Source organism: Saccopteryx bilineata, chromosome 1, assembly GCF_036850765.1.
Source record: "Saccopteryx bilineata isolate mSacBil1 chromosome 1, mSacBil1_pri_phased_curated, whole genome shotgun sequence".
Taxonomy (NCBI): Eukaryota; Metazoa; Chordata; class Mammalia; order Chiroptera; family Emballonuridae; genus Saccopteryx; species Saccopteryx bilineata.
In genome coordinates this window covers 378,663,905-378,681,510 of record NC_089490.1, presented here as the reverse complement: position 1 = coordinate 378,681,510, position 17,606 = coordinate 378,663,905, and the positions used below count along the sequence as shown (strand labels likewise).

The window sequence follows — 17,606 nt, the reverse complement described above, 5'->3', positions numbered from 1 at the left end:
GATTTGTTACACAGACCAAAGGAACTGGTTAATGACTTGTCCATTTGTGCTTTTAAGAGGCATTTGTTTTGTTTTGTTTTCTTTCCTTTTCCTGCTTTAAAAGAATTCTGCTTTTCTGATTGAAGTCTCCGTCCCCCTCCCCATTTCAGCCTTCTGTGGTGTTTATATACCTGGGTTTTACCCTCAGTTACAAGCATAAAAGCTCAGCATGTTCTCATAAAACACAGGAAGTACCATGATCCAAGGAGGATATAAACATCACTATTCAATCTTGAAGGTTCAGGCACCAATTCTGTAAGAAGCTAGGTTTGTTCTAACAAAAAAAAAACAAAACAAAAAACAGCTTCCTTACATTCATTCTCAGGAGAAAATTAACATTCCTATATATATACATATATATACACATACACATGTGTGTGCGTGTATACATACCCAGACACTGGGTTTAAAGGGTGGCTTGCTCACTTTTTTTGTACAAACCTAGATTTACAACTCAGCTTTGAGTTTTCAGAGCCTGGGCAAGACCACAGTAATACAATAAAAGGGAACTGGATGAACTGTTGCCTAATGCCTTTTCAATCAGCCAAACTTAGTCACTAATCCTTTAATTAGAAGATAAATCTGGAGGTTTCAGTTCCCTGAAGGAAGTTCACTCTGTTCAATGTTGGTGACTTTTCACTGAGATTAGAAAATTGAAAGGCCCTAACCTCGTAACACAGCAGGCGTCCACTGAAGGATGCACTCCTCCATCAGGCGCTTCCCTCCGTGCCCAGTGAAGATAGCCTCTAACAGAGGACGGACCAGCTAGTTGAGGAATTGCTGCAGCCCATTACCCTCCCCAACCTTGAAAATAGTCAAGAAATTATCGCAGAAATGCAGGATGAAGTGTATTCAGGTGTAATATTCAGATAGGTTCTAGAGGAATATAAAATATTAATTTGAAGGTGAATCCCACTCAGTTATTGGCTTGCAACATCCACCAAAGATGATGTAGCATTGTCATTAATTATAGAAAGGTAGAAAGAGGCGGTATCTTATCCTGTCCTTTTCTATCTCACGCCATCACAGTGGCTCTTTTGCTTAAAATCTACTGCAGACCACTGTCCTACCAGATGCTTCATTGTGTACTTACTCACAGCTAAGTTGGGTCAGTGTGATCAGCATCTCCAAATTACAGATAAAAACTTGCCTAGGCATATGCAAATGAAACATTTAGACAGACATTCAGCCAGAATTCATGAACATAGAGGTTTTCTTTATCATGCAGTTGGTGGCCTCAGCACCTCCCTGTGAGTAATGAGAGCATTTTAGTGCCAGGCAGTTTTGCACCAGCTAAGGGCAAATTCTCCCTTTTCACAGCTGGTTGGCAGCATCAGCCTCAGAGCATCCAGTGGTGTTGATGTTCCCTCACTGTTCTTGAAAGACCCACGCAAGACCAGGGGCTATGGAAAGGGAAGAGATGCAATTCTGATGTGATGCCTATGAAAATGAATGTTGCGGATATTATCTTTTTTTCAGAAGGGAGAGTGAAAGTCCTCGTGTCTAATCTGTGGAAACAAAGAAAAGCAAGTCAGGCTTCAGTGAACTCTTAAAACTGTTTTAAAGTCTTGAGTTTTTAAAAGAAAACTGGCTTGGGTTTCACATTTTCTTGTTCTAAAAGGAGATAATCTCATGGAGGATCCTTATACTCAACCTACAATGTGTGGGTTTGGTTTTAGTATTCCCATCCAGGCACAAGGAGACATCTGCACTTCTCAGACAGAGTCACCTGAAGCTGTCGGAGTATATCACCAACAGTGGCTCCCTGGGCCTCGTCATTCCTAACTGTAATGGGTGCTGAGCTCTGTGGGCATAGGCCAATCAAGACACAAGGCCACCTGGGGAGTTAGTGCCAGCTAGAAATAGGAGACACAGATTTATACCCTCAAGGTATCCAGGGGGAAATTCCCTTTAGGAATTTCACAGTTGGAAGCAGATCCATTTTTTTTTAAAAACGTAATAGATATTTTAAAAATAGACTTGTGTTTGAGTAAAGTTCATAAAGCATCTGTTAATTGTTACAAATCAACAGATATGGGGATTTTCCCATGTCCCATTTAGTGCTAGAATGAAGACTTCATCCGTTCCTTATTTTCTTTTGCCAAAAAAATGTCATTTATTTTAAAATGTAAAAACAAAAGTATTCAAGTTAAGCAAAGTCAGAAGCTGTATGACTTTTTAATGAAGGAACATGGCACCACGGGCTCCCTGCTAACACTTGTCTGGATAGAAAGTTCAAACTCTAATTACTTTCACTCCCTTGAAAATAATTATCACCTTCTCCCCATTTTCTGTCCTAAATCAGCTTTATCCAGATCAGTTTTGCTGCTGTAAAAAATTTCACATGCAAGAAGGGCTAGTTGATGTCCTTTATTCATGGCCCTAAAACCTGGGAATTTTCTCTCAATATTTAGTAGGTAAAAAGGATGGGATAAGGAATTTCTGTAAAAAATAAAAATAAAATAACGAGACTTTTTATTATATCCTGATGGGATTTTGATCTTGGAAAGAAAAAGAAACCTAAAATTATTTTTGGTTACTTTCTTCTTTCTTCCTCACCTCTGCTTTTGGGCAGATGGGAAGGGCTTGGGGTAGGATGGCAGGTGGATTCTACCAGGAATTTGCAGGTCTAGCTCTCCAGATAATCGGCTGTCCTGCTGGCAAGCAACTGTTCCAGTCCAGGGGCCTCCTCTGGGGCTCAGCAGTGGGCTTGGGTCCTGTGTGTGGGGGGAGGAAAAAGAAGGGGAAATGGGGAGAGTAGGAGGGGAGGGTGGGAAAGAGAGAGAGACCCGAGGTGTGAGAATAGTTCTGGGGGGGGGGGGCGGCACCACCTACAGTTGCCTCGGGTACCTCTCGGTGCCCTGCATTTACTTCCTCAGAGGTCTCGGAGAGAAGGCCTAGCTGCCTCCTGTCCAGACGCAAGGTTGGCAGGGCTTCTTTGCAGTCCAGCCTGAGGACCATAGTCCCATCCTTTCTCTTTATGTCATCCAGAGACAGCTGAGCAAGGGTCCCTGTTAGTGAGCCCGGAGTGATTCCTGACCATGGGTGCTTGTCTCACCGAAATGAGGTTGACCCTAACGCTTGACCTGCTTTCCAGGGAGCCCGTGGATGAGGTGCTGCAGATCCCCCCGTCCCTGCTGACATGCGGAGGCTGCCAGCAGAACATCGGGGACCGCTACTTCCTGAAGGCCATCGACCAGTACTGGCACGAGGACTGCCTCAGCTGTGACCTCTGCGGGTGCCGGCTGGGCGAGGTGGGGCGCCGCCTCTACTACAAGCTGGGCCGCAAGCTCTGCCGGAGGGACTATCTCAGGTATCCTCCTGGCCACCCTCTTGGGGCCCTCAGCAAGGGAGGCCAGGCGTCCACAGACGTCTGAGTCTGGGTGGGTCTCCCCGGTCTCCTGGCTCGTCCTGTACCTGCCGGAATGAGGTCAGGCTGCAGAGGCTGAGGCTCAGCTGCCCCATGCGGAGAAGCAGCTGGCATTTCTTCCTGTTGGAGAAGCATGTTTTCATACATTCCTATGGGGTAAAATACTCATAGTTTAAAGCCAGGAGAATGATCAACACAAAATTCAGAATACGTTGTAAGTTTGAGAGAGGGGTTTTAGGAGCTCATTTAATGCTTCACAGCATGCCTATAGATTATGTCTTCTTTTCTATGACTTCAGTACGATGTGGGGAGAAACTTAAAAATTAGAAAGCATGTTCCTGCTATGGCACTTCAAGATTGTGACTGTCACTGTAGGAAGGCCCCGCAGTCAGTTGTAGGTTTGAGTCCCTGCACTGTTGTTGCTTTCTCGCTCTGTGACCTGGGGCAGGTTCCTTAGCTTTCTAAGCCTCAATTTTCTTATCTGTAAAATGGCGATAATAGTAATACCTACTTCCAGGGAGGAGGTGACGATTAGACGGGGTAATACGTGTGTTTGACTTGGCGCACAAGTATCAAATAGAAGTTAGCTGCTTTTCTAACCAGCCCTCCTGATGTTAGCATTAAGGCTTTTCCTGTCTAAAGAACAAAGAGATGGGTGAATGGAAGGGCAGTAGGGACCCTTCAATACTCAGAGGAGTGCTGAGGACATCTCCAGTGCTCCAGGTCGTACACACTACTGGCCGTGTGAATTTTCTGGCACTCAGTGAGTGCCTGTGCCCAGAATGTTCTAGCATTTCCAGTTTCACATTGGCTGCCATGGAGGTAACTCTGTGCCCTCTGCTGTCAGATCCGCTCAGCTGTGCAGCTGGCAGGCTTCCGCCCTCTTCCTGTGGCAGAGGGTCTGTGGAGCATGCAGCCCTCGTACATTAAGACCACCCGACCCCATGAAGCTTCTTTAGACTCTTGTGCCCTTGGCTGCCAGGCCAGCTCTTCCTACTCAACCTGCTGGCGGCAGAGCATTTTACATTAAAAAAAAAAAAAATATGCAGGCAATTCCAGAGTGAAGGAGCTTATCTGTTTACCGGGAGACTGATAGAATAAGCTTCCCTCCCCTAAAAATTCCCTGATAAAGTCCTTGCAGATTTGGTGGTTTGGAGAAAATAAATAGGGTTTGCAATGATCATGATTATTATTTTTGGTCAATTTCCTGTAAGTTACAAGAAAATAGAACCAGGATAAATAGAGAACTGATTCTGCTCGCTACCAGTTTGCCAAGTCAATGCAGAAAGCAGACGGGCAAATGATTCCCATTGGGCCCCCTGACTACATCCCTGTCAAATCATTTGAATCTTATTAAATGAAGTGCAGAGAGAGTAAGGTCAGGAGAGCTCGGGCTTCTCCCTATCTCTCCGGTTTTATATAACATTCAAGAATAAGCCCAGTGCTGCCTGGGTTTGTTAATCTTTTCCATTTTTAAAAAGGAGAGAAAGAAATAGTCTGGGAGAACCCAATGTTAATTAACTTGTGTCTTGGTGACATGAAATAATTCTTTTCCCTGCTACATTCCTAGGCAACATGTTAATTAACTCTGTGTTAGTGCGGGTGTTTCCAGCCACCCTTTAATATTTATATTATTGTTATTTAAATAGGCAGGAGAAAGCTTAAGCTGTGACACCTCTTGACAGAGAAGATTTTTTTTTTTTCCTTCAGGAATGGTCCTTTAGCCATGGACTTGTTTGCATGCATTTGAAAGGTATCCGCAGTGTCTTAAAAGGGGTGGTTGGAAAAGGAGTGATGAAATGGGTCCTTTGATGGGGTTCAGTTCTTCTTCCCACTGGGATAACTTCTCTGAGGCTCAGCAATGGCTGACTCACCAGTTACAGTCTTTTCCATAAGTTTAGCCTCAGATATTTGCGAGACACCGTGCAGAGCCTAACCCCTGAGCTGTTGTATTGTTGGGAACCTTGTTAATGTGAGTGCTGGCCCAGATCCCCTCCAGTCCCTTTTTACCAATGCTTGTGTACAGGGTACCCACCACCCGCCAGTGGCTTCGCTGTCACCAGTCAGCACTTGCATCTGTTAGGGCCAGAAGCGGGCCCACTCCCCCCAGACCCCAAGAGCACCTTAACCATTGACCGGCCCTGCAGGAGCAGCAAAGCCCAGCAACCTTGCCCGGAGCTAGGGCAAACGGGAGACAGAACTGACACCCGAGTTGCCTTGCCATGGGCCAGAGCTGCCCTTCACTCCAGGGTCTCTCCGGGTGTGCAGTTTTGCTTGCCTTCTTCCCCTGCTATCCAGGGTTCCTTGCCACCTAACAGGGCTCCCTAAAACACATCCCCAGTAATCCTCGCCTCAGGCTCTGCTTCTGGGACACCAACCTAAGGAACCAGGTCTTAGTGCCAGAGGTGAATGCTCAACTTAGATGTCAAGTCCTAGTGTATTTTTACTCTGCATAGAATCTCAGAATACCTGAGCTGGAAGGGGCCTCGGACGCCTTCTCTTCCCGTTCCCTTACTGTCCAGCCCAAGACTCAGAAGCCAGGAGACTGGAGTCCTATACTCAGGAGCATCTGGCTTGTTAGAGGTGATGCTAACTAGACCTAAACTTGTCTCCCAAATATTACTCCTTCATCTTTCCCTTCATTAGCTGCCTGATGTGTACTGTAATCTACCCCCGACTTCCCTTTAATAAACGCTCTCCTTCCTGAAGGGTCACACACCCCAGGCGGTTGGCTTCATTTCCCACACTCTGTTCTGTGAGTCGTTTATCCTTGCTCGGGCCCGAACTCGACTTACTGAACAGTCAGGAAACCAGAACGGTCTTTCCACTCTGTGACCTCCAAGGTGGCCGTTCCCTACCGCTCCGCCATCTGCTATGTTGGGATCAAATGTTCTCCCCCAGTAATGAGTTTGCTCCCAGGTGGTGCCTTGAAAACGCTCAGAGCTCTTCCAATGAAAAGCGGGAGTCGGAGGGAAATGAGCTGGCCCTGCCTCTCACAATGGGAGCTCCACTCACCAGACCACATCTTCTTGATCCCATTAATTTTGCCTGAATGTTTCCAAATTTGTCAACTGCCCTTTATCTCCCCTACAACCTCTCAGAATATACCAACTTGATCTCTGCTATTTTGAAGTTAATAAAAACTTCCAATAAGAACAAGAATTTACCCAAAACTGTCCTAAAGCTTTTATGTGGAAAGGACCTGCCAGCATGCCACGTTAACAGGCATGTGTGAAAATGACTTTCTGTTGCAAGACTGGCACAGTTGGGAACACCGAGCATTGGCTTAGCCCTCTGAGCCTTGTAACAGCAGAGTGATGTAGATGCTATGCTTACTGCCGGCTCACGGGCTCCCAGGAATCAGACGTCTCCCCGAGTCACTTAGAAACCCAGGGATAGTCCTGGACTGAATCTGGGTCTTCTGAGTCCAATGCTTGTGTTATTCCACTCTTGCCGGCCAATTTCCAACCTTCCAGAATCACCTGGAAGTATCTGTTAGCACATAGAATTCTGGAGCTCCCCGCACAGGGTCTCAATCAGGAGAACCCGAGATGTCGCATTGCTAACAGGTTCCCAGGTGATGCCACTGCTGGTGGTCCCAGGGCCACACTTCGAGAACCCCTGCACTGAGGCACCACTGTGTTGCATCTCCCACGTTGACGCTGAATAGTACTTGAAATATTCATTGACTGATCTACTGACACGTAGGAGAGTCTTGATTTTAATGTCAGAAAAGAAGCTTCTCCAAAGATTCATGGCAACAGGGCAGTGAAGACCTTGAATTAACATCTCCCATTCAGTGTGGAGCAATGCCATGTGTCCTACAGATCTCTGAGGCATGATCAACTGCATGCACCATGTGCTTTCTGTCCAACGCCCTCTGCCTTCCAGAAGCCGGGGTCCCAGTGGGCAATCAGGTGGAGGTGGCCTTGGTAGGAATTCAAGACCCTCTCTGGAATTGGGGAGTGGCTGTCGGCATGACAGATTTGGGGAGCCTCTGAAAGATGCCCGTTTCGTTCCATTCTTGGGCAGCTCCCTCTCAAAGGGCCTTCCAGGGGTTCACTCCAACTTCTCTTCTAAAATGAAAGTCCCCCTGGGAAGGGACACACGATACATGCCTACCCTCTTAGATCACTTCACCTGGATCTTCCCACAGAGGAAGGGCCTGGGGCGGCCTGGCAGCATGGCAATGATGCTCTAGGAGGGAGAGAGCTCAGAAGAGGGGCTAGTTATGCCAGACACAAGTGCCATCGATGACAGTTTCGTCCCAGAGTACACTTATCTCTGCAGGAAGGACCAGAAAGTCAGCCATGTGTCTGAGCTCCACTCTCCTTGCATCCTAACATCTTGAAAATTTAGCCTACTTCTCCAGCCCCTTCTTCCAGTGTTTCTGCCATTGTCTTCTTAGCTTTTCTTTCTTTTTTTTCCATCAGGCTTTTTGGCCAAGATGGTCTCTGTGCCTCCTGTGACAAGCGGATCCGTGCCTATGAGATGACGATGCGGGTGAAAGACAAAGTGTATCACCTGGAATGTTTCAAATGCGCCGCCTGTCAGAAACACTTCTGCGTGGGCGACAGATACCTCCTCATCAACTCCGACATAGTGTGTGAACAGGACATCTACGAGTGGACTAAGATCAATGGGATGATCTAGGCATCTTCGGGGAGGCATTTCGCTAAAGTCACTGTCTCCATGGGGTCTTCAGTCTTAGGCACTTTGGGGATTTGAGGGTGGGATGAAGCATTTCTTAGGGGATGGTAGACCCTCACTGGGCATAAGACACAGCATCTTAGTGGCATAATGCAAAGAATGATACTTACATGTGACAAAATGACCAGCCTGTAGAAAAAACTTATGGACAATGGGCACAGCCTACCCATAATAACTGACATAATTAGTGGAAAAAGGAGCGTTTGGGGAGGGGACAGGCATTTGTGCCATCATGATGGGACTTCACATCTACTCATAGGGAGTTGTAGAAAGACGTGTTATGACTTTGACTCTTGAAAACATGAGATGTGCAACTCATTACTTCCTGACTTTTATGACACCCTGTTCCAATCACTGTCCTCCACACAAGGGAAGGACAGGCAAGTGGCCATCCTTTTTTTTCTTGATCACCTTCCCAAAGCCTTAAGCTTTGGACCCAAGGGAAACTGCATGGAGATACATTTCAGTTGAGAATGGGAACTGTGACTTTCAACCAATTATTTAAAGCAACACTGATGAATCACTGTTTATAGATACCTTAGTTTTGAGGTGAGGAGTTCCACAGATTGTTTCTATACAAATGTAAATCTAAAACAAAGAAAGTTGTTCAGCTATTTTATTATCTTAGATTATATCAAAGTATTTGTTGTGCGTAGTTAAAAAAAAATCCTGCAGACAATAAAAATGACAGACTAAAATGCAGTGTGGTTTATTTGATAATGACTTACAATTTGGGATGGCAGGGAAATGGCTTTTTTACATTGTAAAGGAGAAGTAAGTAAGCAATTTGCTTTTAGGTCAAATAAAAACTTACGTTTATTGCTAGGGTTTATATGAGGCAGGCACATTTCTATATTACTAGCAATTATATAACAGGTCATCATGTAGCTCAGAGGGATGTAGAATAATTAAATTGTTATTGTAAAATGTGCATTTCACTTCAGCATTGTATAGAATGAACGGAAGGCAAGATCATTGCCTTTGGGAAACCTGTAACCTAGAAAGGACACAAATACATAAAACAGATTCCCTTTGGGAGAGAAGGTAATTACCTAGTTTGAAATGTGGCAAAGATGCTGAGCTTGACACTTCGATTTTCCCAGACGTGTGTCTCTAGGTATTTTATGACAAGTGGTTAAGAGGACCTTACTTTGAGGATTTAAAGCAGGCACCTTCATTGGTGTTTCTTTGCCTTTCAACCTATCCGGGTCGCCATGAACTGACTCTGAGCGCCACCTGCTGGTCATCACTTCTCAAGACTGTCGCAATGAAAGACCAACCTAGATGGATATACAGTACTTTTTAATTGTTTAATAAAAATTGACGAGCACCAAGGAAGTCTTAAAATATCTATTTATTAAGACATCAGAAACATGCATCTATTTTTACAGTTAAAAAACTATGATATTTCTTTACAACTTCCATCACTAAGGTTTATTTGGGTGTTTTTTTTTCTTCTAGAAGAGAAATAATTAAGAGATGACTCTCTTGGTCTGTAAAAGTAGTTGGGAAATCTGACTACTTAAGGTGGCCTATTTAAAACATCTAATTATACTGTATTTCAACTCAGGTGGCAGTGAGGTGCTGCCAGTGAGGGGATGTTTGTTCTAAGTCCACAGAGGGGATGTGGTTCTCAAATTGTAATCCCTGAACCAGCAGCACAACTGTCACTTGAGAACTTACTAAACATGAAGGTTCATGGGCTCCACCCCAGTCAGAGTGCACCAGAAACTTTGGGGGTAGGGCCCAGCATCCTGCATTTTACCAAGTCCTAAAGATGATTCTGACTCCTGTCTAAGTTTGAGAATGGCTGTTTTCCAACCTCCCCCTCCTAGGCAGGTCATGGGCTCCATGGTGTTAGTAGTTAATATATGATACAAACGTGAGTCATTGAGTAACTTTTCTACATGTAGACAAACACTGCCTACCCATGGTCCTTAAACTTAAAATTTTTAATTTTGTCACTCAATTAAGAGTTGTCATCTACCAGATCAAGCACAATTTGATTCACTATTTTTATCATATCAGCATGACAATGACAATAGTGATAGATTTTAGCTATGCAACTGTATTATGAGAAGTACTAGGTGAAAATAAAAATGATTCTTGCTTTTGAAATGTAAACTTCATTCTTAATCCTCTTGGCAGTATGACATTCATAAGATCCACGATCTTGGCCAGCGCCTTTGCAGTCCTCAGTAAAGCAATGATTGAATTTTCCATCTGTCGATGGCACACCGTCTTGCAGAATTGTGAATGCACAGTCTTTGTGGCTAGTCATCCCAGAAGCTCAGATGTCTAACCCACAATTGACGTGAGAGGAAGGACATATAAAGAGACTTCCAAAACAAACAAACAAATAAATAAAGGAAGACTTCCTGGAGGACTACCTCCCAGAGTCACCCTGGTGATCCTTGACTGAGTGTGTAGCCCCTATGCCCATAGACCCAGAGTCAGGAGACCAAGCACTTGCTCCCTTCCCAGGTCCATGCCTTCAACCAGCAGTTTGCTGCAACATTTTGCTCCCTCTCACCCGTGTAATGTTTTACATCCAGAACCAGCTTCCTTCTATTTCTGCCTCTAACATTACCACTGCTTCTCAGGGAATCTTAGAATTCCACAAAGTTAAGATGGAGCAGTGGCTAGGAACTTTCTAATCTGAAGATTTGGAATTGAACTGCAACGACATGACTTTTTTGCTTTACAAACATTTATGTCACACTTACCATGTCCTACGTACTCTTTTATGGGCTTTACAAATATTAGCTCCTTTAATCCACATAACAGCCCTACGTGGCAGTTTTTGTGTATTTTCATTCATATTTTGCCATTGTGGAAGCTGAAGAATAGGCAGGTACGGTCACCTGCCTAAGGTTCTGCTGCTAATAGATGACAGGGTCACCTGGACATCATTGAGGGCCTTCATCTGTGCTCTGCCGCCTCTCTTTTGGGCTCACCTCCCGCCCCGAACCTCAGGTTTATCATCAGCAAAATGAAAATTAATATTTTTATTCCCAGGTTATTTGAAAACATTTGAGTTTAGTCTAACCAGAAACATAACCATAATAATACAAGATTAACCCCATAATAAAGGTATGTAAAAAGTGCTATGGAAACACAGATAAGGGAATGATGAAATTGGTCCAGGGAGGCTGTCTAGAGTAAAGAAGAAATGATATTTGAAATGACCTTGGACCAGGAAGAAGGTGACACTGGCAAGGGGGAAAAACGCAGAGACCTTGACCTTTCAAAGCAATGTGTCAGGTGAACCCAGGTTTTCATGGTGGAGGCACTGGTGCTGGTAGTGAGCTTTGGCTGGAGAGGGGTTGGGGCTAATGAGCACAGAGTGGAGATGAGGTTTTCTACAAATCTAAATAAAACCCAGGAATCTCTGAGGGGTGGAGGGAGGAAACAACAGAGGTAGAAGATGGGCCTGGAACATCTTTTTATGCCAGAAAGTAAGGAAGTGTTCAAACAATAATATAAGCGTGTCACAAGAACAAAGAAGCCAATTTGAAGGGACTATCAATGACCAAATGTGGAACAATTTGACTACCAAAATAAGGACAATAATGAGTCAGAAACCAGTGAGGGAAAAATAAGAATTTGTGAGTTGATACAAATAATAAATAAATGGAGAAAAGAGAGGGTATTTGTTTACGAGTTCCAACTGGTACCTGTAAAGAGAGTGTGGGAGTTGGAAAACCATTTTGCAACCATCATATTAAGGTGACAGAATCAACCAAGAATAGTCAATAGCTGCTAAATTCAATAAAGAAAGAGCCAGATACTTGGATGTTCATAAATTGCCTTTTCATATGTTGCTTGTTAGTTGCAAATGGGAGAAACCTGTAATTACACAGTGGAGAACTGGGAAATACAGTGAGCGGGTGGCCAGAGAGGGGCACATGGACTCTGTGTGCCTCTAGATGTAACCCACTGCAAAGGACACAACAGCACTCTTTTTAGATTTCTGGCTGAGAATGCATAACCTGAATCTAACTCTGAGACAAATGATCAGACAAACTCGAAATGATAAACTTTGTACTAAAAAAGGCAGAGTAGCCTCTATTCTTCAAAAACATCAACGTCGTTAAAGACAAAGACAGGCTGTGGGGACATTCCCGATTCAAGAAGGCTGAGGAGACCTGATCGCTAAATCCACCATCTGGCCCTGCGTTGGATCCAGTGCTGGAGGAGAAATAATCGCTCTAAAGGGCATCCGTGGTTCCACTGATAAAATGGGAATGCGAATGGTCGATTAGTTCAAAGTCTTGCACAAATGGTAAATCTAGTGGAGCTGATAGCTGTACTGTGGTTCTGTGAATCTATTACTAGGATATGCACATGGAAATATTTAGGAGTAAAAGGGCATGATCTATATACTCTATTCTCAAATGAGTGAGAAAAAAATTACATGTGTGTGTGTGTGTGTGTGTGTGTGTGTGTGTAGAGAGAGAGAGAGAGAGAGAGAATCAATGGTAGAGTAAATGGGCTAAAAATGTTAGCTGGAGAATGCAGGTAAAGGATATATATTTTTTATTCTTGCAGCTTTGCTTTGAGTTTGAAATGATGTACAAATAAAAAGTGTTTTAAACATTCAGGAACGGCCTGACCAGGCAGTGGCGCAGTGGATAGAGCGTCAGACTGGGATGCGGAGGACCCACAAGGTCATCAGCTTGAGCACGGGCTCATCTGGTTTGAGCAAAGCTCACCAGCTTGGACCCAAGGTCGCTGGCTCGAGCAAGGGGTTACTCAATCTGCTGAAGGCCTGCGGTCAAGGCACATATGAGAAAGCAATCAATGAACAACTAAGGTGTTGCAACATGCAACGAAAAACTAATGATTGATGCTTCTCATCTCTCCGTTCCTGTCTGTCTCTGACTCTTTATCTATGTAAAAAAAAAAAAAAATTCAGGAATGTTTCTCCTTTTGGAGGGCAGATTGGGACGTGATAATTGGAGTTCACATGGTTCATCATTGGTGTCTCTGAGTAATCAGGGCTTGTAACATCCTGATTGCTCTTATCTGATTTTTTTTTTAAAAGCTCAGGAATTGGAAATTTTTCTTGTTTTGGGTTTTTGGTTCAATCAGAAGAAGAACAAAGAGACAAAGAGAGAGAAAATAGAATTTATAATTCAGTAACATACTACTATTCATTTGTCCTCATTTTAATGTCCTTTGACCTTTCAAATGAAGGTCACTAAGCAAGTAATTCCCCCCACACATACACATACACGCATAACGTGAATACGTGTTTAGGAGGACTCATTGAGTGCCGACTTCTGAAGCAGTTTATGTCTCAACCTTATAAAATGAGCTTACTACAAATTCTGCATTTCCTTTGTAATTAGAATCAAGATGTTATCATCTCGCTCTGAAATATGTGTATCACAGGGCCAGGAATCCAAGCTAAATGTTTCATGTTTCGTATCCAGATCTAAGAGTTGAGTTAAAAGACATTTCAAAGTGCTAAAGTCATTTCCGTTCTCTACCAGTGGCTGTGTATGAATTCTCCCAGAAAATCATCATTTCTCTGAGTTAATAGAATCTTTGAAGCTAAATCAAGTCAATTTCCATTGTCACATTGTGAAGCTTTTGAACTGAGCTCACTGAATTATCCTATTTGATGGCCACCTTGAGGATGGCTTTGTGGTGATCCTGAGCAAGCCCATGGCAGCAGCTCCTGTGTGTCCCAGACTTTCCATGCCATCCCACTCATTCTCATTACTTAATGAGCAGCTCACAGCCAATGCCCCCCCTTAGATATAGAGTAGGTAACACAGATGTGAAGACAATGTAGTACAATAGAAAGGAAACTATTGGAGCCTGACCTCTGGTGGTGCAGTGGATAAAGCGTTGACCTGGGAACACTGAGGTTGCCGGTTCAAAACCCTGCACTTGTCTGGTCAGGGCATATATGGGAGTTGATGCTTCCTGCTCCTCCCCTCCCCTTCCTCCCTCCTCTCTAAAAATGAATAAATAAATAAATTAAAATGGAAGTGGAAATCTGATTTTGCCACTAAGTGGGGTGTCTTTAAGCAGATTTTTGTTTCCTCATTTGCACAGAATTCAAATCCTAATATAACCAATTAAAAAACAATGTCCAATGCATTTGCCAACCTGGAATGTTTTTCATGGCACTTAATGTTATCTGACAAAATGAGAGGGGGTGTAATGTGGAAGAGTAGATCTTAGAGACAAGTAAGCCTAGGTCTAGTTCTAGTCAGTCTTCTCCTCTGTAAAAAATGGCGGTAATAATGCTTCATTAGCATGTTATTGTAAAAATTATGGGTAATCTATATAAAGCAACAAGATCACTTTCTGGCATTCATGATGCATGCATTCTTTCAATAAGTATGTTTTGAGCATCTCCTATGTGCCAGGCACTGTTCTTGGCAATGGAGACACAGTGGTGAGCAAGACAGACATAATCCCTGTTATCATGGCACTTATATGCTAGTGGGAGAAAACAGAAAATAAATAAGTGCACAAAGAAATAAATGAACAAGTTTATTTTAGTGATAGATAAAATTAAGAAAATGAGAGGGGACAATAGGATAAGAAATAAAGAGATACAGAGGGATGTTTCCATTCAGAATCAGGGCGTGGTCAGAGGAGGCCTCGGTGAGCAAGGAGCTTTGAGCTAGGTCCAGAAACACAGGAAGGATCTGACCATATAAACATTGGGAAGCAGAGGGCAAGTGTAAATATCTCAAGCCAAGAGCAGGCTCGTGAGTTCTCAGAACACGAGAAGCCCCAGAGGAGAAGAAAGGTCATACGTGAGGCCAGATCATGTAAGATGTTGTAGGTCCAGAGGTGAGCTCAGACTGTGTTCTCAGTGGACAGCAAGCATTTGGACTCCTTTACGCAAGAGAGTGACGCGCTACTCTGATCAGTGTTTTACAAGACTGCCCTGGCAACTGTGTGCATGTAGGACTCAGACCGAAGGGAGGCCATTGTGTAACCCAGGTGAGGGAGGAAGATGGCTTGAACTGGTGTTTTCAGTGAGGAGGGAGAAAAGTTGACAGATTCAAGATATATTTCAGAGGAAAATAAAATTACTTAGCAGGCTCTGAAAAAAGAGTTGTTTATTATTGTTATCGTTGATATGAACTTAACCATTTAGGGATCAGTTTTTACTTAAGAAACATTGTCTTTATACTGTTTGTTGCAACACAATTTACCATGTTTTCTAAGGTTTTATTTGATGGTGCAATCAGAGGAGAAAGAAAGAAAGAAAGAAAGAAAGAAAGAAAGAAAGAAAGAGAGAGAGAGAGAGAGAGAGAGAGAGAGAAAGAAAGAAAGAAAGAAAGAAAGAAAGAAAGAAAGAAAGAAAGAGGGGAGGGAGGGAGGGAGGGAGGGAGGGAGGGAAGGAGGGCAGAAAGAAGAAACAAAAGGAAAAGAAAAGAAATTTGCCAAGAAAAAATTATATTTGAATATAGACAAAATCTTCCCTTCATTGCCAGGTGATTGAAAAAAATATATATAGTTGGTCTTAACTACTAGGAAATAGATTGTATTAAAAAAAAGAATATGTGCCTGACCTGTGGTGGCGCAGTAGATAAAGCGTCGACCTGGAAATGCTGAGGTCGCCGGTTCGAAACCCTGGGCTTGCCTGGTCAAGGCACATATGGGAGTTGATGCTTCCAGTTCCTCCCCCCTTCTCTTTCTCTGTCTCTCTTTTCCCTCTCTCTCTCCTCTCTAAAAATGAATAAATAAAATTTTAAAAAATATAAAAAAATAAAAAGAATGCGAATTTTCTGATTTTGCCTGCCGTGGCTTATAATGAAACCAAGGTGCCAGTGCTGTGCCCAGAACAGCTGAGTAGGGGAGGGTGAGAGGAATCAGACTCAGCTGCATACAGAGATGAATTAAAATCTAAACTGGAGAATGTTTGGTTTAGGCAAGATAGTGGCCTAAAACAAACTACAACATGTATAACTGTGGAATAAAAGAGATCCAAAGATATTTAAATGCAAAATTGAGCCATAATACAAACAAATATAGAAAATATTAGGTTCAGGAATAAATAAAAGTCAGAAACATGGCAGAAAACTGACACAGATTTGCCCTGGGGAAGTTATTGGCCACAATCTGAGCCCATGCCAGGATAAGAGATCAAGATTGCTCTATAAAGTGGGAGATTGGTTCAACATTTGAAAATCAACTAGTACAGTATAATTTTCCATATTAATACACCACACAATCCATCAACAGATTGGGAAAGCATTTGACAAAAATCTACTGTGTTCATGATAAAAACATTCGGCCAACTAGAAATGGAAGAGAACTTCCTTAACCTGACAAAGAACGTCTATGAAAAACCCACAACTAAAATTGTGCATAATGTGAAAGACTGAATACTTTTATTTTAAGTTTGAGAAGAGGGGAAGGATGCCTACTCTCACAACTCTTTTTTTTTCTTTTCAGAAGTTCTTTTTTTTTTTTTTTAAGACTTTATTCATTATAGAGAGAAGAGAGAGAGAAGTGGGGGAGGAGCAGGAAGCATCAACTCTCATATGTACCTTGACCCAGCAAGCTGAGGGTTTCAAACTGGGGACCTCGACCTCAGCGTTCCAGGTCGATGCTTTATCCACTGCACCACCACACGTCAGGCTCCTCTCACAACTCTTACTTGACGTTGCACTGGAAATTCTAACCAGTAAAGTGAGGCAAGAAAAAATGAGTAGAAAGCATATGGATCAGAATTGGAAGTAAAACTGTCTTTTCATAAACAGAATGTCTGTATAGAAAATCAGAAGGAATTAAAAAAACCCTTGAACTAATAAGCTTAGCAAGGTAACAGAATACAAAAATAAATTTATTTACATAGACTAGCAACGAACAATCAAAAATTGAAAAAAATAAATCCATTTAAAATAGCATAAAAATGTTAAATACCTAGGGAATTAACAAAATGTTTTATACCTGTACACTGAAACTGCCAAACATTGCTGAGAGTAATTGAAGACCTAGATAAGTGAAAAGCAGTACCATGTTCATAGACCCAAAGATTTAATATTTTTAAAATGTCAATTTCCCCTAAATTGATCTGTAGACTCAACACAGTCCTAATCAAGACCCCAGAGAGCTTTGTAAAATTTAGAAATTGACAAGCTAATTCTGAAATTTGCATTAAATGCAAAGGTTCTAAATGTCAAAACAATTTTGAAAAAGAATCAAGTGGCCTGACCTGTGGTGGCGCAGTAAATAAAAGCTTCGACCTGGAAATGCTGAGGTTGCCAGTTCGAAACCCTGGGCTTGCCTGGTCAAGGCACATATGGGAGTTGATGCTTCCAGTTCCTCCCCCCTTCTCTCTCTCTGTCTCTCTCTCTCTCCTCTCTAAAATGAATAAATAAAAATAAATAAATAAAAATTAAAAGAAAAAGAATCAAGTTGGAGGACTGTGTACTATCCAATCATGACAGTGTGACCTTGGTGTGGGACTAGACAATGGAACTTTGTTGATAATCCAGAAATAAAC

The 17,606-nt window shown here is 42.8% G+C and overlaps 1 protein-coding gene and 1 pseudogene across 3 annotated transcripts in view; both read left to right on the top strand.

Moving 5' to 3' along the window:
• The window catches only part of LMO2 (LIM domain only 2), a 30,079-nt gene extending 21,591 nt beyond the window's left edge, over positions 1-8,488 (top strand). For all 3 annotated transcript variants that reach the window (XM_066251251.1, XM_066251252.1, XM_066251250.1), the window contains 2 exons: positions 3,137-3,352; positions 7,843-8,488. In XM_066251251.1, the coding sequence (XP_066107348.1) occupies positions 3,137-3,352; positions 7,843-8,062 (436 nt within the window). In that variant the 3' untranslated portion in view covers positions 8,063-8,488. The remainder of the gene's footprint in view (positions 1-3,136; positions 3,353-7,842) is intronic.
• Positions 8,489-13,030: 4,542 nt separating this feature from the next.
• On the top strand, positions 13,031-13,152 carry LOC136321144 (U8 small nucleolar RNA; annotated as a pseudogene).
• Positions 13,153-17,606: the final 4,454 nt, after the last annotated feature.